Source organism: Thermobia domestica, chromosome 6 (assembly GCF_964235325.1).
Source record: "Thermobia domestica chromosome 6, izTheDome1.hap1.1, whole genome shotgun sequence".
Taxonomy (NCBI): domain Eukaryota; kingdom Metazoa; phylum Arthropoda; class Insecta; order Zygentoma; family Lepismatidae; genus Thermobia; species Thermobia domestica.
The window spans coordinates 248,389,340-248,415,490 of record NC_137459.1 but is presented as its reverse complement, the minus strand read 5'-3'; the positions used below and the strand labels follow the sequence as shown (position 1 = coordinate 248,415,490).

The following is a 26,151-nucleotide window of genomic DNA, read 5'->3' as shown; positions in this document are numbered from 1 at the left end:
GCCACAACACTACAGCAAAGTCTTGCAGCCATGGCACACTATGGTATACGCTACATACCCAAAGATCAAAATCCTTCTAATGTTCCTACTTTGGCCTATTGACAACTTTTGGACAAATTTAAAGACAAGTGTATGCCAATAATTATCAGCCTACATCCGTTGCAGGTTTTATCCGACGGATCCGTAGATGCTTGAATGAAATTGATACGTCGTGTTGCGTGTCATCCATGCAAGAAGTTCCCTGCAATTGTCGCAAGGCCAGCAGATATGGCGTAAATGTGTTTTTATATTAAAGTTTAGATGTCACTCTTGTTTAACAATCAGACAATAAAATTGCGGATGTTCAGTGTGGCAAACGAATTATTATTTTGAGCAAATTTTTTCCACCATACGTTAATTTCAACACTTCCAGTGTACCCGTAAAAATGTAATAAAGAAATAGTGTCCATGTTTTTTTTTTTTTTTTTTTTTAAATCAATTACAACTGGACAATCTACATGAAATTTGCAATCGATCAGTGAAAACGTCATCTTTTTAAATCCTGTAGTTTCCGAGATCTCATTGTCGAAAGGATTGGCCACAAACATTTAAACGTCCATAAACATATAGTTGAAAGGACTCCAAAGATGGCAGCACAATTCATTTGCATTGATGTTGGATAAGGCTTATTAAAATACAAAAGCTTTGAACAATAGCTTTAAAACAAACTTATAAAAAAAGATGTAAAATAATAATTTATTTAAAGTACACATACTTTAAAATATTGTCTTTGTTAAACGTGAAATCACAAATAACCTTAAGTCAAAGGTTTAAAATCCAAAGTTAGAGGTTGGAGTTCAGGCGTTTTTATAGCATTTGTAGCATTTTAATAGATAGATAATATAGATTGGAGAGGGGAGAAGATTACATAAATGCCAAGCCATAACTAATTTCTCTTTATTTGTACACAATCATTTTTTTCCTACAAATAAGATGGTTCTTCAGAATCTTACTTCAAATCGAACTGATGTTGATGACTGAACGTCTTTGAAACCGTCTGAAGAAAGTCATTATTCATACGTTTGCTTTGGCTTAGTGCTGGACTTCATTGAATTTACATCCTATTGTTTTGTTAAGCATACCATTACTTTGATTATCCTCGTGCTTAACAATCACAATTAAATTATCGATTTACAAAGGTTTACTTCAATAATAACCCAGTGGCTAAAGAGTGTCGTCATTCTGTTCCGAAAATAGTGAACTATACACTGTCCGATACTATCCGACCTTCCCCTAAAACTACATGAACTGACATAAAATAAAGAGTACTTCTGGGTTATGTGGAAAGATGAAATTTTACATGATTGTAGCTTTCCTTGACTAACTCACAGGAAAATTGCCAAAAGTGAATATTTTATATTTTTAGAAAGTCTAAAGGGGGCATGAAGAAATTCCCCATGTTATTTAAATTAGTCCTTTTTTGGACCTATAATCTCATGTTTTAAGTACTTAAAATTGGAATAAAAGCTTGAAATTCGATATGCTTGTACGTTTTCGTTAGAGTTACCTAAGTAAATCCTAAAAATAAAAATTTCGAAGTGTAGAGTGGTTTTATTGGGAACTGGAAAATCTTCCCCATGTTATTACCTTTTACACCTCCAAATTATTGGGCACTTCTTGTAGGGCTACATTAATTAAATTTAACATGATTGTAGCTTTTCGGAACTAACCAACAGGAAAATTGCGAAAAGTGAATATTTTTGTTTTAGTCGGCCTAAAGGGGCCATGAAAAAAATCCCAATGTTATTTAAATGGGCCTTTTTGGGACATATTTTAGGTATTTGGGCTTGGAATAAAAACTTGAAATTCGGTATGCTTATAAGTTTTCATTAGCGTTAACTAAGTAAATCGCCAGAAATAAAAAATTCCAGCTGTAGAGTGGTTTTATGGGGAACTGAAAAATCTTTCCCATTTATTTATATGACATCTTCTACACCCCAAAATGTTTAGGCACTTCCGGCAGGATTAGAATAATGAAATTTGGCATTATTGTAGCCTTCCGGAACTAACCCACAGGAAAATTGCCAAAATTGAATATTTTTAGTTTTTAAGAGTCTAAACAAATTCCCATGATATTTAAATGGGCGTTTTTTTTTTGGGGGGGGATTAAAAATCTTATATTTTAGTTAATTGAAATAGGAAAAGAAACTTAAAATTCGGTGGAATTGTGGGTTTAAGTAGTGCGAGGCCGTAGGCCGAGCAATGGTTGGGGGTTTGGAGGCAAAGCATCCAGCTGGCCGAATTCAGGAAATTTTAAGAGCAAATGCACTCCCCAAGAATAGAGAAAGGAAATTCACTGTTGATGCAAAGTGTGATACATAACAGATGGGAGGCCGTAGGCTGAGCAAACACGCGGGTCTGGAGGCGGAACCTCCAGCTAGCCAAAAGTTAGTCCATCATATGAGGGGTAAATTTGGATAAGGGCGTAACTTTCAATTTTTCAGGGGATCAGAAAAACAAGGCCCTTATCCAATTAACCAAGTATTCACACACTATTTTTGGAGACAAGCGGTCGCTACGGAGCAGAGATATTACCTTAACAGCACCTAAACACATACTGACATGCTCAAACTTGCAGAAAATATATGTATCTCATTTTACCGGAAATAGGTCGATACGCCCTTATCCAAATTACTCCTTCATATATAGCCGACGATTTTCTTTTACTTGTATCTTTAATTTCGAACGAACGACGTCTGTTCATCGTTTTTGCGAACCCAGAACACGCTGAAAGTAAAGACAAATATAGATTCATTGTTATTGTAATAATAATAATTTTAATAACGGAATCACTCTCCTTCCACAATCTGGTAAATTTGTTAGAATCTGCGGATGCAGGGGACCATTCCATTATCTTCCCAGCTGTTAGGCTTTTCGGGAGTGGAGACCCAAAAATACACGCATTTATTTTGGCTGCTACTCGAAACCCTTTAGATTCCTTATCTCCTTCTGCTCAAAAACTAGCATAAATTCACACAAACAGTACCAGATATTTAACCTGTACGGAAGTGGGAATTATCATCTCGCTTTCAAATCATATGTCTCGCATCTGACACTTGTACGGAACTGGAAAAGATTTTGACATGTACGGAAGTGGGAATGTACGCAAGTGGGAAGTCACCGGAATATGAATACTACCACGTACAGTATATTCTCATTTTTTATGGTCAACATTGTTCGAAACAGCTATACTTTCTGTACTACAGTTTTCGTGATAAATGTTTCCCAGTTTCACAGTATTTGAGCTGGAGCTTTCTTGTGGCTAAAGCTTGGGTTCAATATCCATTGAGAACACATGTCGGTCGAATCCCGCGTTAAGCTGTAGGTCCATGTCTCATAGTTCATACTGAAAGGGACGTTAGACTCCAAATCAACTAACCAATAGTTATTGAACCGAGCTAGTTAAATTCTTAATGGTTCACTTGTGCGTTTATCACAATACTCATCGTAGACTTTCGTGCAGACCTAGTTTAATCCTAGCCAGACCTACTTAGACTTCATGAAACCAATTTTTACCAAAATCTATTGTTATCTGATTCTCTTGACACACAGATAAGTTGAAGTATATTTACAAGTACCATCCCGGCTTCGCTAAGTAGAAGTGAGGAAAAACTTGTCATGATGGCCGACAACCGAATTTGTATCCAAGTAAAACAATGAAGCTGTCACTTTTTCCAAGTAATTTTCTTAGTTGTTTTATGTGACTTCGTTCCGTGATTTCGACTCACATACAAGAAATACATTGTACGATTTCTTGTCAAAAGAATGTCATTTGTCGTTAACGTGTACAACATAAGAATATATCTTGCGCAATACAAAGAATAAGAATATACAGCACAGTGAATTATTTCAGTTTTAAGGACATATCTTTGCAACCTTGAAACTTGAGGAAAAAGAGGAGCGACAGCTACAAAATCTGAATGTCAAAGCTTACGTCACGTTCCGCTCAGAATGGAAATAGTTCATTGATCCGTCTATGTTCTTATTTTTATAATGTGTACCAAACTTGATGGAAAAAAAAATTCTTTTTTCTTCTGGAGGTAAAGGTTTTATTTCCATATAAAGTCAGCTATTTTTAGGGGGAAGAATGTATTAACTATTTTTTCCTTTTTAATGTTGTTAACCACCACCTTTGTTTTGTTGCATTGAATTCTATGATTGACAAAGTGTCTTTACAATATACAGTAATTGTGAGTCATTTGTTCAATCCAGGTTAGCTGTCTTTTGATGTGCATTTAAACTAACATTGTATTGCTTGCCTGCAAGGGTAAGTAATGCAGATCAGCCTGTCACTGGTGTCGATTTGTTTACATAACAATGTTATCAGTCCGTGAAAGTTATACATCTTATTATATGTGTTCGTGTTGCTTAAATTCAAACTGGCAGAAGAAAATATTAACATGAACAAACAACCTATACAAGACAATTTTTGTTTTGGTATAAAATTACGCTCACATCCCCTTCGTTTCTGGAACATTTTACCGTGAGGATTCGCTTAAATTAACAAGTGTGAGCTACAAGTATTTTCTTAGAAACATCTGAGTTCAGTTTGCAAAATTATTGTCATGAACAGGCAATTTGGACATGATGATGATCTTTCAATGGAAAACTTAAGGATAATGTTTTTAAATTTCTTCTCGAATTTTAACTTTCTTCTCGAATTTTAACGACCTCCACAGACCATATATAATATATATATATATATATATATATATATATATATATATATATATATATATATATATATATGTGTGTGTGTGTGTGTGTGTGTGTGTGCAGCGCAGTTTACGTTCCCACATAAAATGTGTCTTTAGCTCCTAAAACACATTACTAACTTAAGTGTTCAATTGTATAAATTTCAAATGCTAGTTGAATGGAAAAAAATCTAACCATTAATTTTTTTCAGTCCGGTTATTGCTAATACTATTAATATTTTTCTCGAACATTAATCTAATATCTCCACAAGGAATTCGTTGGAATTAGATAATCCGCTGCGTCTATCGATTTGCTCTTTTTCTTTCTTCAGAATACAGTAATTAAATGTTTTTGTATGTGTATCATAATGGGAAAACAAATGTAAAATGTAGTTATTTCTTCATTAAAATTGAAACGTCAAGAAATCTTAGGCAGAAAACTATAGAAAAAAGCTTTTTTTTTTAATTTCAAAAAAGCCTTTTTGCAGCCCTGTCACAGCTTGTATTAACTCTATTAGTATTTGATATATGGTGATTATAAATGATTCATTGTATTTGGCAGAGGTTATTAAAAATGTGTAACACAATAACGAATTACACATAAAAATGTACAGAAATTGTCTGTTTCAAACGTTACTAACTCTATTGCCTATGGAACTCGGAAGGTCAATGCCATGTTCACAAAAGCTCTCCATTGACTTCTGTCCTTAGCCAACTGGATCCAGTTTCTATTTTGTATTCCTATTTGTGCAAGATCCATCTTAATATTGCCCTTTCATCTGCGCCTAGTTCTTCCTAATGCTCGTTCTGCGATTGGATTTCCAGTTAAGACTGTGAAAGCGTTGCTACTTTCTTCCATTCTGGCTACATGATAGGTCCACCTGAGCCACCTAGACTTGGAACCTTAAGAGTATTTGCACACGTCCCCGGCAATGCCGGATCCGGCACCGACAATGCCGGAACCGGAACCGGGGCTGCTTTGCACACGCAGCCGGCAAAACCGGAGCCGGATCCGGCAATGTCTGGGCCGGCGCTGCTTTGCACACACATCCCGGTAATGCCGGTGCCGAAAGGTAGTTTGAGTTTGAACGTGAAGGAGAGAACATGAGTCCGTTTTATACATTATATGAAAAGCTGCGTACATATGATTCGAAATTTTTTTATTAATTACTTTCGCATGTCTAAACAAACGTTCGATTTCTTAGTACAACGAATTAGTAATCATATTCAGCGCTGTTCAGATTTTTTTTTTTTTTTTTTTTTTTTTTTTGCAAGAGCCGTGTAATATTACAGACTGACTTGAATAAATGGAAGGGTCGTTCAATATCTGAGAAATAGCTCAATGCAAAGAACAAGGTTAATTGTATTACGTCAATCAAGTGACGTAGGAGCATTAACGTCTAAATCCCCAAATATCTTTTCTTTAGTACACAAAGGTATATTTGCTCTTTGTGTGTGTGGATGTGTGCGCACGAGGTATATGGTCTTCTTTTGGTTTCTTTCTCTTTTTTTCACTTTTGTTGCCATAATTTTAACATCTATTTAAATTTCTCAAAATTGAAACATGCTGAGATCAAGCTATTTAAAATAATAATAATAATAATAATAAGCTCTACAAATGCAACATTGCGGCTGCCTATTCATTCAGTATACAATCGTTCTATGGAACAAATACCAGACAAGACAGAGTACATATTTTTATTACGATCTATAAGGTAAAACAGTATGCAACCACAAGAATAGAAATTTTCTTGTTCTGTTTGTGCATTTTCAGTTCTTTCTGTAGCTGTGTTGTAGTTTTTATTTACTTTAATTTTATTTACAACCTTTGTTATGCTTGAAAATGCCTACTTCTACGATTATGATGGATATTTATATCGTACATACTGGGTTGCATAATTAACAGGATAAGCACTGGACAACTATCCTAGATTCATAATTTCTTCGTATCTCCATTTTGTTCATTTCCGCCAAGTTGATTTTTTAAAAATTATGACTTCATATATGCTAAGACATATTCTCTATCAAAACGAATCCAACGACCCCTTTGTTTAAATCGTTTAAGTAAGTTTCAGCTGTAGAAGATAACAAATTAATATACATACATACATGTGTGAAACTCACTTTACGCGTTGCCGTAGTTGGATAATTCAAACAAGATCCGAATTTCCCTTGCTGAGAATTTATGTAAATAGCAAGCCACTATATCTGTGGTACCTCACAGCCATTTTTATTATTTCATTCTTCATTATATATTCATATGATGTGAAAAAAAGAAAATAACAAAAAACCTGAAGTAAACAAAAAATCCAAATACAGGAAAAGAAACAAGAATACACAACGCCTTGCCACTCACTCACTGTAGCTAGATTGAAGAAACCTATCAACAAGCCGGCTCCGTCTTTGCCGGCTGCGTGTGCATCTACGCATAATAAAACATTGCCGCCGACAAAACCGGAGCCGGCACCGACATGTCGGCGGCTAGTCCGGCTGCATTTGCCGGAGCCGGGAGTTCCACCGGCTTTTTTGCCGGGTCGGAAAGCGTGTGCCAGCTACCATTTGATTACATTGCCGCCGACTCCATCGCCGGCATTGTCGGAACCGGATCCGGCATTGCCGGGGACGTGTGCAAACGCTGTAACAGTGTTTAGTAAATGGTATAAATTATGCAGTTTCTAGTTGTGAGGTTTCCATCAGTCCCCATTCCCGACTCTTTTGTGTCCGAATATTTGCTTCAGGCAGGGACGTACGCAAGGGGTGGGTCCTGGCCGTCCGCCCCCCCCCCCCAAATTTCGACTTTTGTGTAAATTTAGCCTAATTTTAAGGTCAATTCTAGAAATTTTGAAATAAAATACCCTCATATTGAGTTTGGACCCCTCCCGACATAAATTCCTGCGTACGCTACTGGCCTCAGGATTCTCAAATACTTTCAGTCTGCGTTCTTCTCTCAAAGTAAGAGACCATGTTTCGCAGCCATACAGAATAACATACATCACTCTAGTTTTTAATTTTAAGTTTCAAATTCTTCGATAAAATTCGCGAAGACAAAAGATGTTGGACTGAATAATAACATTAATTCCTCGCTTTCAGTCGACGTTTAATTTCTTCGGGATGTGGTTTCCAAGTTTCAAGCATACTGTTACAGTTGTTTCATGTGACATCCTTTCGTCATACGATACGCATCTTTGCGGTAGTCCAGTTCACCGCACACATGCTCTAGCATACTCCTGCTGGTGGTCGTAAATACAGCTGTGATGCGTTCTGGAGCTTACCCAAAGTTATTGGTAGTAGAGGTGATACATACACTGTGTTTTTCACATGTTCCCAAAGGAAAAAAGTAAATGTTAGCTCCTGAGATCCAGGAGGTCATGGGAAAAGCGCCATCATCTTCACCACATTCTCCAATCCAACGGCGTGGGAGTTCTTTGTTCAGATAGCGACGCTATTCAATGCGGCAGTCCCCCCCACCTTGTTCGAATATGAAGTTATTGGAATCATTTTTCACTTCTGGAAACAATCACAACTGTAGCATATCAAGGAATGACATGCCCGCCACAGTGTTCTCCGCTAAGGAAAATATACCATACACGTTTGATTAAGACATGCAAGCAGATACGTTCACTTTTACCTTTATACAGGCAGCGAGTGCCCTTAAACTATTGATACCATCTCAGAATGATTTCGTGACCTGCCGATGCAGTTGCAAACTGTCTACGGAATTCAGACAATGCGGTAACAATGAAAAAAAATAAAATAAAAATAAAACACTTATATTCCAAAACACAGAATGCTTTCTGCCGTATAGACACCTTTTTTTGGAAAATTGGTTTATGCTGTCATCTGCCGCGACGGGTTAAGATTGCGAATATGAGAAATTAAACTTTCAGATGTTTATATCTTATTTAATATAAATAAAATAAAGAGTGTTTGTGTGTTTGTTTGTCTGTCTGTTTGCGGCCTGGGGACCAGACGAGTGGATCGAGAGTTACCAAAATTTGGTCACGGGTTCATTGGTCCAGGGCCCAGATCAAGGCGAGCGTTTTTGTCAAAATTCGAACCAGGGGAGTGTCAGGAAGGTATTTACCGGGACATGTAAAAGTAGTAGAAAATGACTGATATTAGTGTCGAATTCATAGTTTTCGCTGTCGCTGAGATCAGTGGTGACACTTCCATTAGCGATGACTTGCAAATTCAGCTACCATTGAATGGAGGCGGGCGGGAGGTCAGCGGGGGAGAGGATACCGAGGCATGTAAAAATAGCCCAAAATGACCGATATTAGTGTCAAATTCATAGTTTTCGCGGTCGCTGAAATGAACGGTGATACTCCCACAGGCGTTGACTTCCAAATGCAGCCCCCATGCGAAGAATGGTATATTCAGCTAGTAAATGGCCTACCAGTAATGCTCCTTCTATATGATTTTCTTTTAAGCCTATATTTCAGTTGAAGTATTGAAACCTAGATTTCAATTGAACTAGCAGTCATTCTTCTTCAGAGCACAGGGCTTAAAACAACATCCTTATATGATGTGTCCACAACCAGTTATTTATCTTGCTAATTAATAGCTTTTAATAATACTCTAAATCTTTTCTTTTTTTTAATATGTTTCATACGTTCATTAAGTAATTTCAAGTGTGTGCTTTCATTACGTCATTAATGACGTATTGTACTAATAGTTTTCGACGTACGTCACTTTAAATCCGATGCACCCTGTAATTTGTACAATTGCCAGGAATAACGCATGACCCAAAGCTATATATACATATATATATATATATATATATATATATATATATATATATATATATATATATATATATATATAAAATATGCGCTTATATTATAAAGGAGTAGAAGTCAATGATTCATTATCGCCCAGGCCATACTACTAAAGGTACATGAAACTAATAAGGAAGAATATTTGGGGGGAAATTGCATCCTAGGCAAGTATGTATATATATATATATATATATATACACACGAATCCCCGAAGTTAGGAAGATATACTAGGTATATAAACTTAGTGTTAAAAATAACTGAACATGTTTCTCAGCTTTTCTAACGAGACCGTCCCTAAATAGGAGAGGGGCAATTTCTACAATATTAAAATATTGGTTCGCAACCTGGTTTAGCTGACGCCCCCTTCCTACCTTTGCATACCTTACGCCCCTCCTGCCTATGACAAAATATCACATACGTAGCGTTTGTGAAATTCGTTCAAGCTGAATTGTTAATGGTAATTACATAGATTATTTCTATCAGTAGCTAGCGCCCATCTCACTTGTTCTTTACGCACCCTAGATTGGGAACTACTGTATGTAAATTTCTCATTTCTTGTCTTTCTTTCAGAAAATGCCAAATGTAAGGATTCACTGAAATTTAAAAATGTGTAATTTGGAATTGAAACTCTTAGATAAACATAAGCAAATGCGTGATTCAGAGCTTTCGAAAATTCTGCTGCTAAGGGCACAGTTTCAATAATATTAAAATTTTCCAATATTTATTCAAAAAGTCTCAAATACAAGGATTCACTTTAGTTGGAGATGTATGATTTGCCATTTAAAATCTTAACTAAAAACGATGGAATACCCTTTTCAGCATTTCCGAAAATTCCACTCCTAATTGGGGAAAGAGGGACAGTGTCTTCGATATTAAAATTTCCTATTATTTACGCAGATAATACCACATGTAAGGAATTCCTTAAGTTTGAGGTGTAAAGTTTGGCACTTGTCGTCTTAACTAAAAATAATTGAATGTGTGTATCAGCTTTCCGAGATCTCCACTCCTATAGAAGGAAAAAGGAGGCAATTTCAATAATATTAAAATTTCATACTATTTATTTAGAAAGTGGTAAAAGCATTGATTCCTTTAAGTTTAAGGAGTAAAATTCAGTATATAAACTTTAAACTAAAAACAATGGAATATGTATTTCGGAGTTTTCGAAATTTCCCTTTTAAATAATAGAAGGGGAAATTTAATTCTTTCTCTACATTCAATTCGACATACTCACTCTCTCATCATCACGAAAAGGTGGCTGAACTGTTCTTAATTAATTACTGCACACGGCGCTATTCTAGAGTCGGGTTTTTATCAAACTTCCATCAAAATGAAGTCGGTAGGAGCTTAAATTTTATGCCAAAAATGTAGGTCTAAAGAGCTCCTCATGGTAGGGAAATGAAACTTAGTATATAAATTCCATATCAAAAGCAAGTGGACACGTGCTCCAGCGTTTTCGAAAATTCCTCGCCTAAGTTTGTTCCTCGCTTGCTCACACAAGATTTGGATATTTGGGCTCTCACGAGTAGACTATTGTTCCCTACCCTCCGTATTTGCCAGGCCGTATATATAACTTAGAAATGTATATGTGTTTTCCACTAGCGGTGTACAATAATTCATGCACATTATCTTTTACTTTCCCTTGTGCTGTGGAATATCATATTGGTGAATCATCAACAAAATGCAGTTGCATCAGCAATACAATGGTAAATTCATTTTCGACGCACGCATAATTCTAACCTTTTTCTCTTTTCCGTTTTAATTTCGATTTTACCAGAACTGTCCTTATTAAGTGAGTGTAACTTATCACACAAATGAAAAGATTTTGAAATACGGTTACTCGTATTTTAGCTTCTGTATTTTCTTTGTAATGTATTTGAATTCACAAATAGATTTACTTCGGAAATGCTTATGAGTTTACGAAAATTTCTGATAAAATTGCGTATCAGCGTATGCGTTGCATAGTCGGACTAATTTCATCGGATTCTTTACTTTTAAACATTCGATACGTCCTTAAATACCAAAATGTACTTTTTGCTTTGTGCTTATAATGCAGTATTTATTCTTATACATTGTTTGTTTAAATCAACGTTGTATCTCAAATACATAACTTGTAATAAAATATATCTGAAGTTGGTGTAGTTATTGTGGTGTTACTTATAATATGAACTGTTGGATGATAGTACTTTTGCTGATGACTGCTTTTGTAAGTAAAGGTGCATACTTGGCTACATTTATGTTCTTTACCAATAACTTTGGAACGAATAGAAGAAGACTGTTTTTGGTGGAATTACGTTTTCTCTGTACCATAGAATGTACTCAAATAGGCGCTAACTTTTTAGTGATTGACAAAAGAACAGTTAGGGGAAAGTACACACTTTTGTTGTCGACCCACATAATAAAATATATTATAGTACCATAGCGAAACTTCGAAACTTGGAGCGGAAAAAAAAAAGTGTTAAGGTGAAATTAATATTTTATTCCTTAAAATGGGTCATGTTACTCGTGGAAGTTATTGTTTAAACCTAAATACCTGAAATAAAATTCCATGTACGTTTTATACTTGCAGTACCATCGCCTTTTAGAAAAACCTTCACAAACTAAATAGTGTGATATTTAGAGAAAATTTCAGTTCTAATTTTTATATTATTGTAGTTAAAAAACTCTGGTATTAAGCCAATGAATGGTTTAGACCAGCCTGATTGCTTTTAGCTGGATAGTGTGTAGTGCGGACATTGACTTCTGTCGTCCTTATGTCTTGCTTTCTAGGTCAAAGTTTTCTGCTTTTTAAGAGGGTCTCCAATTTCATCGCGATTCTGGATTATCAAAAATATTGTGCCTCCAACGCGAGGCAAACCCAGCTGGAGCATACAGTTACGTTGTTGTCAAGTGTATTTTTTAAATAATATGCAATTTTCGTATGGTTGGGTCCAAAGTTTATACAAAGTAGAAGAAAATGGAATTAAAATTTGTTATTAAACTTGTATATACATGGCTTTGTTGACAAGAATTTGGTGCAGTAAAGTACTGGTAAAAGAGACTTGCCACCATTACCAGCAAAAGAAAATACGAACGCCATTTACATTCTTTTCTTAATCTCCAGTAAGAGGAAATATTTAATTTCTGACTTCAGTAACCGAGACATATTAATTTGGTTTTTACGCTGTTTTTTGACTAATTGCATAGTCGACGCGAACGTTTTTATACACCCAGTTGTGTTTGTTGGATCTGAAATATTAGTTTAACTACACAGTACTTGCCTTTGAAACATAGGGCCTTGAATTGTATTGTAAAACGTGATAATTGTCATTATAAAATGGACATGGTTTCTGATCGATCTCGTAAACACTCTGCAAAAATGTGTGATCACCTTAACCAGAAGCAACGAAATCTCATTCTACCAGTAACCAGCCAACTAACGAGTTCTCCTAGCTGAATCATTTGTTAATCTATTCCTGAAGTATGTGAACAATATCAGATTTCTAAAATAACCTCTCTTTTGTTTTCAAATTGATTTGTTTCATTTGAGTCCATAAAACTCAACAAATTGAGTCATAAGGATTACGTCTGAACTAACCTAGATAGCTGATTAGAACGTTGTGTTTATACTTTGTTCTTTCCAGAATTGCGTATTATCATTCAAGAACCGTCCGAAGTGATGCGAGAAGTACGTATTTTAGGTTATGGCTGATTTGCATGTTTGAAAATATTGAGTGTATTCTGATGTTTATAAATTTGATTTAATATTAATCTTCGCGCAATATTGTCATGTAAGAAAAATTGTGTTCTTTCCCTTTTTAGGATCCAGACGACTTACCTTTCAAGAAAGGTGAAATTTTGACAGTTGTGTCAAAGGATGAAGATCAGTGGTGGACCGCTAGAAACAGTTTGGGTCAAACCGGATCGATACCAGTGCCATATGTACAGAAGGTAAATTGTAGTTTGTATGTCGCTTATTCTAGCCCAGTATCTAACCAAACAAAAATCTAATCAATCAGTTATTTGTGTTACAGTTCCGATAATATATCGTTTCATTCATCACACATATCTCAAATAATCGTCTTATAAATGGTTTGATGAAGGTCCTATATTTTGCCGAAACTGTAACGCAATATGTTTACTTTGCTCAGATTTTGGATTTTAAGTTAAAGCGAGTTGTAATGTTTCGTAGCATGTTTCATGAATAAAAAGAGACTAATGCAAGAATTAAAAATACATTGAAAAGTAATATTCTTTATGTGGAATCTGTTGAAGTAACTTTGGAGTATATACTTCAGCAATGTTCTGAACGGTATAATTAAAGATTATTTATATTTCAACTTATTTGGAGCAGTGGCGGTATCCTATAGACAGGAGATGCATTATTCATTAGAGGAATATTTTGAAACCATATATTTAAATTTAGAACCTTAATGCTTCGACTTGAATATTATTTTCTGTCAAAATTCAATGCCCCATCTTTAAAGTGAAGAAGGCTGACTGATTTTGATTTTATATATATATATATATATATATATATATCGGGTGTTCCAAAAATGACGCCTCCGGACCACAGAGCCCTATTCTACAGGCCAAAATAAAGCAAAATTGTTATGCAAGCTTCCTTCAGCCGCTATGGGGAATTAAATTTTCAGAATGTGGCAACGTCGCAGATTAACTTGGAGCCATTAGCATTACTCTACGAATACAACAGCAGTTGAATTAGTTCTACACTAACAAATAATGCTAGTGCCTATCAGTATCGATTTTAGTTGTTATCTGGAACGAATAAATATAACTATTTGATAGATTGGTAGATCTAATCTATGGTTCTTTATTTGCAACGTTGCCACATAGTCAGTGGCGAATGGTCGTAAGAGGTCAGGCCTACTCATTTACTGTCAGAAATTATAATTTATAATTAATTCATTCTCCGTGCATAGAATGTATGATAGTTTTCTAAGTTGAAAAAGAAAAAAAACTATTGTTAGATAAAGAAATCGAGGTTAGCACCACTGCTGGGAGACTCACCGAGCAGTGCCTCGGGCGGCAGAACTACCGCCAAGCTACTCAGAAAATCCCGCGAGAGAACGTGTTGGTAATAGCCTGTGGAAGAGACCGGCCTCAACGCTGATCGACTTTCGTTTCTACATAAAGCGTTTTTCTCGAGACTTTCGATTTCGATTCCGATTCGATATGTCAGATAAATAAAGAGCAAGAGAACGTAGGGTCCCATCAAGAATGTTATAAAATAGAGGATCTGCCCATACGTATCTTCATCATATGAACTCAATGAAGAAGAAAAAAAAACGAGCATCGTCTGAGCCGACACGTCTGATTGGCTACTCTCGTTTCCGCCATTATTGTTGGCTCGAAACATTGCGATATTAGTAGCGCCGAGTGGGCAGAGTAGGTGTGGCGAAGCTGTGACGTATGGTTTCACGATTTTCTTGTATGGGCAGATCCTCTATTTTATAACATCCTTGGGTCCCATTCCTTACAAACTTTGCTTAATTTTGCGGACTCTAACACAATGCAAAAGCTAGAACAAGCAATTCTAAAGGTGCTACGCTTATTATCGCAAACTAATTCCTCTTTATTCCGTTACGTTGGCGCATATCTGTACGAAATCAGACTCGTTGAGTTCATTAGAATTGAGAAGAGAGTACGTGTTTTTGAGATATTGTGAACGACATATTTTTCCTTAACATTTGCAAAAGTGAGTGAGAGAAAATGTCAATAAGTGGAGAATATGAACATGATATAATTCCTATTAAAGAATCTATGTCAGTGGTCTTTTGAAAATTAATGTGTTATTAAGGAACGAATACCAACTCCTGTGTTGAAAATAGAACAAACAGAGGGCAAGAGAGTTCTGCATGTATCGGTACAAAAAAAAAAAAAAAAAAAAAAAAAAAGTAGTTGTTGAAATAAAGAGCAGCGTATGAAAAAATAATTCTGATTCTGTTTTTAAAGGGGAATTAAGTTACACACAAAATGACTTGATTGAATGTTTTGAACAATATAATTAAATACGAAACTTTCAAGCAGAGTTTGTTTCAGTACAACTAGACTAAACTACATATGTTTCTTGTAAAGCGCAGATAATGTGATAGTCCATCTTCCCCACCCGATCACGCCCAATTAAAACAACTAAATTGCATTACGGCGAATTAAGATCAGCTGAGTCATATACGTGAATTTCATTATGAAAATTGAGATCCGGATCGAACAAGTGCTGTCGATGGACTACAGTTACATTAAATTTATGTGAATTTGTCTTCTTGTGTTTCTGTAGTAAAATGTTTGTCTGTTCTCTTCATTTTATTTATTATTATTATTATTATTATTAGTAGTAGTAGTAGTAGTAGTAGTAGTAGTAGTAGTAGTAGAACAACAACAACATCATTGGGCCTACCCTCTTGAAACTATTACCCTTCGCCACTGCACATAGTACAATTTGTGTCTCCAGACGAGGACTCGAGAGGTATATATATATATATATATATATATATATATATATGTATATATATATATATATGCTTTATCTTGACTTGTTGAATATTGCTCTGTGGTTCGTGGGCGCCATTTTTAGAACACCCGATATATATACCGGGTGGACAGCTTATTTTGATCATCCACTTTAACGGAGAAACCAGAAGAGAGAGAGAAGCAAAACTTTGTACGAAACAGCTATAAGGAGGGGAACATCTTTGTATGTATTATACAGAAAGCCATAACAAACAGTGTTTCCAACCCAATAAAAAGTTATTTTTTTTTCAAATGGCACTACGTCAGGTTATTACATATTTCAAATTAACATGTCAAACGTAAACTTAAAATACCACTTTTATTAATCAGTGTTGCAAACTAAGGATGTTATAGTATCACAAACATCCAAAGTTCGGAAGCCTGTAACGCACATACAGCACAACGGAGATGCAAAACATAATGCACATCAAAAGTACGTTAGTATTGGGTATTATGGTCATGGTATGACTTGTTTCGAATGAATAGGAACGAATTTACCAGGGCTCGAAAATTTTAATGTTTTTAAAAGCCTTTATTTCGAAAAAATGCTGAGATAAATATCATATCTAGTTACTTGTATGGTTTGAAATGAATGTGTAAATTATTTTGCCGTTTACAGCACTTCGATATCTCAAACCGTTTCGGAGATTTATTGATAAAGTTCGCAACACTGCTGAAAATGGAGTATTTGTGGCAAATATTTAAAATGATTGTTGTTTCCCTTCTCTTGTATAGCATTACAGCAATAGCTTTCAGTAGCTGTAATTACAACAAGTTTTCGCACATGCACGATGTGACACGCTTCTAATAAGGAATAAAGTAAAACGCCCATTCAGGTTATTAATTATTTGATGGGCATGAATCTAGTGAGTGGATTCACGGAAAAATACAAATTAGTCACGCTGATTACAACAATACCTTCCACAACGTCATCCGTCGAAAGATCGTTCTCGTCGTTGAAGAGAATCCATACATTCTGCCGCTCTGCTCAAAGTGAGCCTGGAATGACTAATTTAAGCCTAATTTTCATCGAAAAAGAGCTGCTTTCCAACTTATAAGAGGAAAACGAATCAAAATTCCAATATATTATCTCCTTATTGTCCACTCTCTTATACTGTCTTTTTTAAAGTCAATATTCTTCCCTTAAGTCAGTCAGTCTCTCTCGCTCGGGGGGAAACAGCGTCTTCAGTATATTATAGTCTTATTTCTTTTTAATACCATGCCATGTTGCTTGCTTTCTGTATATCCAAATTCTGTGAAGCAGTGATCCAGAGGTTCCTGCAGAATGGAAGACCACTCAAGCTGGAAATGAAGTAATTGTTAATATTTTGTTCTCTTGTTTCATTGTTGATATTTTGTTTCAAATTTCGAAGGTTTATATTTTGTATACATAATAATTTTAATTGAAGTTATTACTTATGTAATAACTTTCTCCTTGGTTCATTTGTACTAGTTTACACGTTAAATTGTTAAGCGAGATTTTTTATTTAGAGGTTGCGGGAATTAACAGATTTTTTCTTTATTGCCAACGCCCTAAATTCGAAATCAGGAGGCGCCACTGCTCTAGAAGTGTGATAAGTTATAACCTGGAAAAAATCAAATTCTTCCCTTCATGTGCTATTATTCTCAATCTATTCAAAATGATTTCCACGGATATCACCAACTTGGCCAGCTTGGTGAATATTCGTGCTAATACGAAACTATTCATACCCTAACTTGTGAAGTGATCAACATGTAAAATAAAGACGTGAATACTATTAACACGAAGGTTCACCGATTGATGAAGATGGCATCTCCGTTTCAAATAGATTTAGAATAACTTAGCATTGATGTAATCACTTTGTCTTCATAATTAATAGCATGTACCAGGTGGGTATTCTCACTTAAGGACACCTGTATATTCCGTTCAGAAGTAGTTTATTTTGTGACACCTTCTGAGTTCGCTACTTAATATAGTACTCTCTGACTGCAAAAAAATTACTATATCTCTTACCTTCTTTGCTATTCTTTTGATTATCTTTCCTCTAGGAACACACTCAATTAACTTACGTGGCGGAAATGTGGAACATTAAAAAATAAAATATTCAAATCGGTCCATTAGTACAAAAGTTATAGCCTCAGTTTACCAAAGACTGTGATTTTTTAAAATTTAATTTATTTTTATTTATTTATGTATTTTGATGTTGCTGTACTGATCATGAAAGTTTTTTTTTTTTTTTTTTTTTTTTCAAAACCATGGAGAAAACAGTTCTTTTATGAACATTATATTATACAGGGTGTAACAGAATACATGTTACATCATTTAGGAGATGATTATACATACAAAAATAAAGAAAAAAAGTCCACGCGACTCAGTGAAATGCAGCGTCATAACGAAGATATGACCTGTCGCAAATGTTGGAAAATGACATGTGACATCGGTTTGCTGACAAACAAGAGGTGCGACAAGAAGCTGTTCCAAACATTTTGAAGATAGTAATACCTGATTGACAAAAGTAGAGTAGTAGGGACGCGGCGCAAGGATTTGCGCAGAGGACAGGGATCCGGTATGTGTGTGCACTGATCTGGGCAGATTATCACGCAATAACGGAACAGAAGGGCGATAAACGGCGGGTCATACATGTGCAGTGTATAACGACCGGGCGTGGTCAGTGGTATTACTACAAATCGATTCAGCGTCCCAGAAACAGATTCTGTGTTCTCCATTAACCCTCTATTCAAAAAAGAAGTAATTAAAATTAATCATTTCGGGTTTCAATATTTATCGCCTCATGGTCTCAAGAGTATATATATATATCACAACCTTCAACACACGATCGAGATCGGAAATGATTCAATTTACAGTACTTCTGGTTTCAATACAGATTTTCATAGAGCAAGAACTGTAAAAGATATTGAGAAGTACTTTTTTTGCAATCGATTCAGCGTCCCAAGAATAGGTTCTATACCCTTCCTTAACCTCTATTCAAACTGAAAAAGGTTCAAATTAACGATTTGGAAGGATTGGATAATGGAATTAACGATTTGGATAATGGAAGGATTGGTGGAATGAGAAAATGGCAGGGAAGGGAAGTATCCTGAGAAAACCTACGGACACGATGTTGTCCACCACAAGCTTATTTAGCTGGGAATTGAACCAGGGACCCTACGCACCAGAAGTAAGCTTTCCACCACTAAGCCACCGTTTAAGAAAAAGGATTCACGAAGCAAAACAGTATTCTTCATTCACAATACAGAAGCCTAAAAGCATAACACAGAATTGAAATTTAGTTTAAATGTACCGGTAGTTATCGGTGCATCCCCCTCAGAAAATCCTGGGTCTTGCCAAATGGATTCAGGAACAGGTTCTTTCTTTGATATTGTTCCTCTATTACATCCAGTAGTTCTAGATGTAACCGACTACTTCGAAGCTTGAGTATTGTATTCAGACGCTTGGGAAGTCTTCCGTAGTTTCAAAATTCACTTGTCTTGATTTAATCTAGAAGTTAGGGAGCCGCAGTGGCTCAGTGGTAGAGCGTTCACCTCTGGTGCTTGGGGTCCCGGGTTCGATCCCCAGCCCCCGCCAAGTGAACTTTGTGGTGGACAAACACCGTGTGCGTGGGTTTTCTCGGGTTCTCCCGTTTCCTCCCACTTTCTTCATTCCACCATTTCATTCATTTCTCATCATCAGCGCCTCCTTTAGCCTAACCGGCATAACCATGGGACATAACACTCAAAGATTTTATCTGGAAGTTATCAGAGTCCTTCAGCGTAAAGAGAGGTTCATGAAGGGAGTGATATTTATGATTGGAGTATATGGTTTAATGACTTGCGTATCTTTAAAAAATTAAACTAGAGTTGCCCGCCAGACTCTTGAAATTTATCTTCTCATCTCGAAAATGAGATGAGAATTGTCATTTTTCTAATCTCATCTCGAATTTACAAAATACTTATCATCTCGGAGGCAACACTAAGTCTGATACTATATATCTTAACAATAAATTACGCTTAATTAGCCGTGTAGGAAAGACGTAGAATTAAAGCAACACTAGGAAAAACTCTAGGGCAGCGTTTCCCAACCGGTGTGCCGCGGCACAGTGGTGTGCCGCGAATGGGTCGCTGGTGTGCCGCGAGGAAATCGGAACAAAATTATTAATTCTATAGCAATCAAATTGCAAGACATACAGAAAAAGGTATATTTGTATTTCAAATTACTACTATGAATCTAAAATTTAAAGTTTCATACTGTGTTACTTTTCTGTAGAACATTTTTCTGTACATTTCTAATTTTGAAAAAAAAAAGTATTTGTTATCATTGTTATGACCATTATTGCTTCTTTATTGTTGCAGACTATTTCGTAACTTGAAATTTTAAAATATTATTCAATCCTTCCGGCAAAGTAAACATGCATACGAATTACCTATATTTGTGTTTTAAAAGTAAAAGAGATTCGTTTGTTCGTTCGTTATTTAGTGATCCTCCTTCTTAATGAAAGGTTGAATACAGTTTTCGAAAAAAAAAAAGTGTATTTTTAACAACTTGAGCCCTATATCTGATTGTAATTGTTTTCTATTTTTAAATTAAAATGAAAAATAAGCATAATGATTTACCACGGGGAAAAAACAGTGGCCTAGCTTTCTTCTCTGTGAGAAGGATGTCAGTAATCAGAAAAAACTACTACAGTATTTTATATTTTCAAATAATAATAATAATAATAATAATAATAATATGTGTGCCGCGAGAATTCAAGTTACCCTGAAGTGTGCCGCAAGTTGAAAAAGGTTGGGAAACGCTGCTCTAGGGACTAGTGAAAAAAATATAAAATAAAAAGTTTCAGTATCATTTGGCAGAAATATAAATTAGAAATAAACATTACGTGAATTCATATTATTGTATTTTTGTTATAATTATGAAGGTTTATATCCTGATCCGCTTGTTTCTTAAAATCATTTCGGATTTAATAGTTAATTAAAAAAAAATCATAGGTGCTAATTTAAAACCTGCTTAGGCAATCTGTAGGACAAAGGTAATATTTAAATAATAATAATTATTATTATCCCTTGCTAACCACTTTTATATATATTAGCAGTTTCGCAAGCGTTTCATCGTATTGAGTTTGGTGACATCCTCCACCACCCGCGGTGTGTCGGCATCGGACAGCAACTGTATACGAGGAAAGCGAACAGGCTATACGCTAACCGCTTAGCCATGAAGGAGCTCCTAGATGCACTTCGATTCTCGCAAACATGGTGTGTGCTGGCTTGGGACAATCGGGAAAGCGTTCCGCATACAAGAACTGGCAGTTCGTCTATTTTCATCAACATTCGCCGTAGACCAGGAGCGTATCGGTGTACTCACTAAACGTATACGGTGCCATTGTACCGTTGCACAAGATTGTCTGAACACACTGCAGTGACAACGTTTGTGAGGTATAGCCGGGTTTGTGAGGTATGCCTATGTACAAGGCGAACGAATCACACCACGAAGCGTTGTTTGTCAAAATGTGCTGCTTGGCATATCACCTCCTGAACGGTAGGATGAGTATGTTGTGCTTACGCTGGCATCATGACTACGGATTTTGTGTGTAGTCAATTCAAATATACTAGGCGAAGCTCTTCAAAGGTATGCGAGATGAAAGAAAGAGGTAGAGCGTATGTTTTCTTTCTATCTTGTTTTTATGCTGTTTGATTTCTTTCCTTTATTTTCTTTCTTTCTTGCGTTTCAAAAGTGGTAATCTCCGTTAAGATACTTAAAAATCCTAGTACGAAGGGCTGATTGGCTGAATTTACCACTATGCGTACTAGGCCTGGGCGTACGGCCGAACATTCTACGAAAATATAATAAGCAATACAAGAAAGCTTTGAAGTTTAGTAATAAAAAGACGAGGAGGAAAAAGGCGATGAAAACATGCTTAAAGTCGGAATAAACGCCTTTCAAGTAATCATGCATTTAGCGAGTCGATTGACTTCAATTACTGGTGGTTCGAGTAGAATTGTACAAATATTGAAAGTGTGCGTAGATTGAAAAAATGATTTAATCTCTTGTACTATAATCATATTCTGTTACAGTAGAATAAAATAGCCAACAAGTCAATTACGTATTTTATTCGTATTTCAAGTGTTTGAATATTCACAATATTACGAACGAATATTGGCAAATGTTTTGTATTATTTGTACTATTGCGTATTACAAAAAAAAGAAGAAGAAGAAAAAGAAAGAAAGAAAGAAAGAAACATAATTCTCCGTACGTCTTTTTTAAATAAAGAACGTAAATTTGTAAATTCAGATCTTTCCAGCAGATTCAAAATTTCAATTCATCGGTATTTACACAAAAGCTTTGCAACAAAAATATGCGTAAGATAATTGATATTACGTTGTGCTACAAGTTGGTACGTTGGGGATGAGAGGCAGTGGAAACCTTTTAGTCTAGGGGCGGTAAACCAATAAATTTGTCCCTGTGGCTATGCAAGACGAAACAGTGTCTAGGTGGTAACACCGTGCCGTGGGAGACTGCCCAATCTTGACTTGTTTGTCTTTTCCCTCCCCTCCTCCCAGATAAATAATACCCCTGCAGATTGACAATTTGATGGAAACGCTGCGTTAAAGATGTGACAAGGAGGCAGCCAAAACACTGTGTTGAAGGTGTCATCCTATCATTCATCTGCTGGGACTGTGAATACATTAAGAGAAACCCCAGTCAGAAACGAAAGCAAGGTAATTCTAAAACGACTTTCCCAGTGTTTCTGGCCAGTACTCCAGTGTATATTAAAGTGCCATATGCTATGACAGTGCCCCTGGTGCATGAATGGATAACTTCATCCCCTTGTAATCAAGGGGTGTCCATGTACTCAGGATTCGATTCCCCATAGGGATACCAATGGTTCGGATTCTACTGTAAATTGTAGGTTCCTTCGCTAGGACATCATCATTCTATGGAAAGCAATGGCAAACCACCATGGGTTCACCTTGGCCAGGGATCTTCGGGCAGGCGTAATACAATCTTAAAAGATTACTTAATTCCTTTCCATTAAGCACACAACTGTCACAATTTCAGCAATCTGGAAAGAGTCGGCTTTGCTGTTTCCGTCTATTGGCATCGACGACGCTTGTCTGGAGGAAAACACCTGCGTTCTGATAGGAGTTCAGACATTTCTGGTCAGAGGCGGTGTTAGGTTTCGCGGGGCCTTAGGCGAGACCCTAAAGCGAGGCCCCGTAAAAAAAAACGTCCCATGTTGCATACGTTTCAGGCGAAAATTGTACTGGTTCATGGCCAGCTTTAACTAACAGTGTTAGTTAAAGCAGGCCATGACTGGTTACATAAGTTCCAGGCAAAGTATAACGTGTGTTTAACAACAGTTGCGCACCCACAAGTTTTGGTTTCGGAAGAATCTGTTCGGGTTGTATAAGCTCTAGACGAAACCCAACGTGTTCTTAATAATAACATGCAATATTTAAATAAAGCCACTAACATATGTTTACACATACCAATACACTTAAGTAGAAACTTATCTTTATTCTGTTTAATCATCCATCGTGTCTCTCTTCCTACTGTTCTAGGGAAACGTTTTCGCCCAAGATCTTCCTAGTCCTTTTATACGAGTAAGATTTATACAAACCAGTTTTTCCTTAAAAGCCTTTCATTTCTTGTTGTTTTCCAAAATATCCCATTCACTTGCATGTCACGACTTTTTACTTTTTTTTTTTCCCCAAAAAGAGAGATTTTTCTATATTTTAATAAGATGGCAAAATCACTTTCAAATATGCACTTTAGGGTTAAGATGTATGGAGCTATGCTTTTCAACTTATATATTCAAAAGTAACTAATATTACAGACACTAATCCAGAATAAAAATTATATATTGCTACCTACCGTCTCCCCTGGGTATTGGCTTTTAGAGTATTTTTTAAAGAAACAGTTGATAACAATTTAGGCTAGAGCTCGTGTCCTGTTTGTAATGAGTAGCCTTAGTGGTTTGGGAACTTAGGTTTAATTATACTTACTTTTGTGTATATATTTGCATATATACGATTGGCAAGCTGACGATTCATAAGTATTTGCATACATACAAATAAAAAAGAGAATATTGCCTCGGATGAACTCCTATTTATTGAATAGATATATGCATGTACGAAGTAAACGAAAAGATATTAACAACACACAAAATTTTTACTTTATATAGCATGGATGCTTGAATAAATGAAATTACGCACACAAACTGAACGAATGAAATTGAAAAAGATAAAACACAATATCACGAAAATATACGTAGATATGTATATGGTAGATGAAAACACTAAGAATATAGCCCTTTAGTTATATTGTAAATACTTGCACTAAATCACGATTCACGTTGACGTTGGGCTTTCACTGCGAAGTAGGGACAATGAGTGTGGGAATTGGAGGGAACATTAACTTTTGAAGAGGCTCCGAAACTCTGAAGATGCTGTACTTTAGGAGATAATTATTGGAACATCACTTTGTTCACTTTTCCAGTTGATACTGCAATAATAGTTTTACCACATACTTAATAACTTTTCATAGTCGTCCCGTATTAACATGTAGGTAAATTTATCCGCAGGAAACTTTTCGTTTCTTTTTTACTCAATGCTAAGCGCCAACTCCTCGCTCCTGCCAACACTTGGGAAAATCCCGGTCATCGTGCCTCTGGTTGGCAGTATATTGTAAAAATAAATAGGAGAAATGCCAAAGTTTGTATATCCCTACATAATACAAATATAGTGGTGGTAGATTTAATAGCTCTGGCAACACGTGTTTTAGTTTCGTGGGAACGAAAACTTGGAGATTGCAATTAAACAAGTGTTGCAGACCAACTTTGAAGGTTCAGTTCATGACTGATGGATTTTCCACCGTATAGTTCGATGCAAAGCAGTTCAGTAAAAAAGAATGCACATTGGCAATTATGTGCCTTTACCATTCTGCCTGCGACTTATGCAGGCTGCGAGCATTTTCCCACGAAAGGTGGGATGACGAAACGTTAATGCATGGGAATGCAATGTTTAACGCGCACTTGTTTACATTGTAACAACTTCGTGTTTAAAAAGATTTCCAAACTTTAATTGTTGTTATGAAAAATATATACAAAACAGTTTCAGTAGCGAAAACCTTTAGTTGGTAACTTTACTCAAGGAAAGAAAAAAAGTTTGCTGTTTTAAAGCACTTTGCTAATGAGATAAGAGTTTGGTTTAGAAACAACGATTTCTTTGTATTATCGTGAGAGACGATAAGACTGAGGAACACCTGCGGGTAAAGAAAGAACAGAGTTTCTCACCATCTCGGAACCGTTCATAGCCAAGCAAGTAAAATAACTTCACCTTTTCCGTGAATAAAATAATAATTTTGCATGATGAATAAACTTAAGAAAATACACAGTCTGTTCAAAAGTGTAACCTTGTGGCCATGCTGACGGTCAAGATCTTTACAATTAGCCAGCAGTTTCTCTTCTGTCAAACTTTTTAGAGAAGCAACATCATATAAAAATCCAAATATCTCATGATACTTCCTTAGCACTTGAAATCGAGGTTCACAACTTTGTGCCAAAGTATTAATAACAACATAGAAATATTCAATTTTGAATTTGTCTTCACTTGACCTATTACCTCATCCTGCGCTTCGTATGTGAACATCCTTTTCTTTTTATGTGTAACAACTTCTTTGAATTTTGACTCGATGCCAATACCACTCGCTAATTCACTTGCTGTGACCTGAACTGACTGAAAACCTTGATCTCTGTACGTCTGAAGCCACTGTTGAAAACCAATCACATGCTTTAAAGCAACATCTACTGTATCTGGGAATCTACTCTTTGCTAAACTTTACTGATAGTGTTAATCTGTACCAAAATGTCATACCAAATAATAAGAGAAACAATGAATTCATAAGTCTTACTTCCTTGATGAGGGATTGACATTCACTTGCCTCAAAACAGTCACTTCAGTTATCACTTAAACTTACTAAAGCCTCACAAACTTCTTTCAGTTGGTATCTCACGGCTTTCACACTTTCCACTCTGCACTCCCACCTAGTTTCACAGAAAAGTTTCAGAGTTAATTCGACTTTGGCTTTCAGAACTTCCCATCTGGCGCTTGAACCAGAGAACAAAGTAAAAAGTCTCTGTAAAATACCAAAGAATAA

General features: G+C 35.9%; 1 protein-coding gene across 2 annotated transcripts in view; it reads left to right on the top strand.

Moving 5' to 3' along the window:
* Crk (Crk proto-oncogene, adaptor protein) overlaps window positions 1–26,151 on the top strand; it is a 92,414-nt gene that overhangs the window by 57,301 nt on the left and 8,962 nt on the right. For both annotated transcript variants that reach the window (XM_081762737.1, XM_081762736.1), the window contains one exon: window positions 13,310–13,438. In XM_081762737.1, coding sequence (XP_081618863.1) covers window positions 13,310–13,438 — 129 coding nt within the window. The remainder of the gene's footprint in view (window positions 1–13,309; window positions 13,439–26,151) is intronic.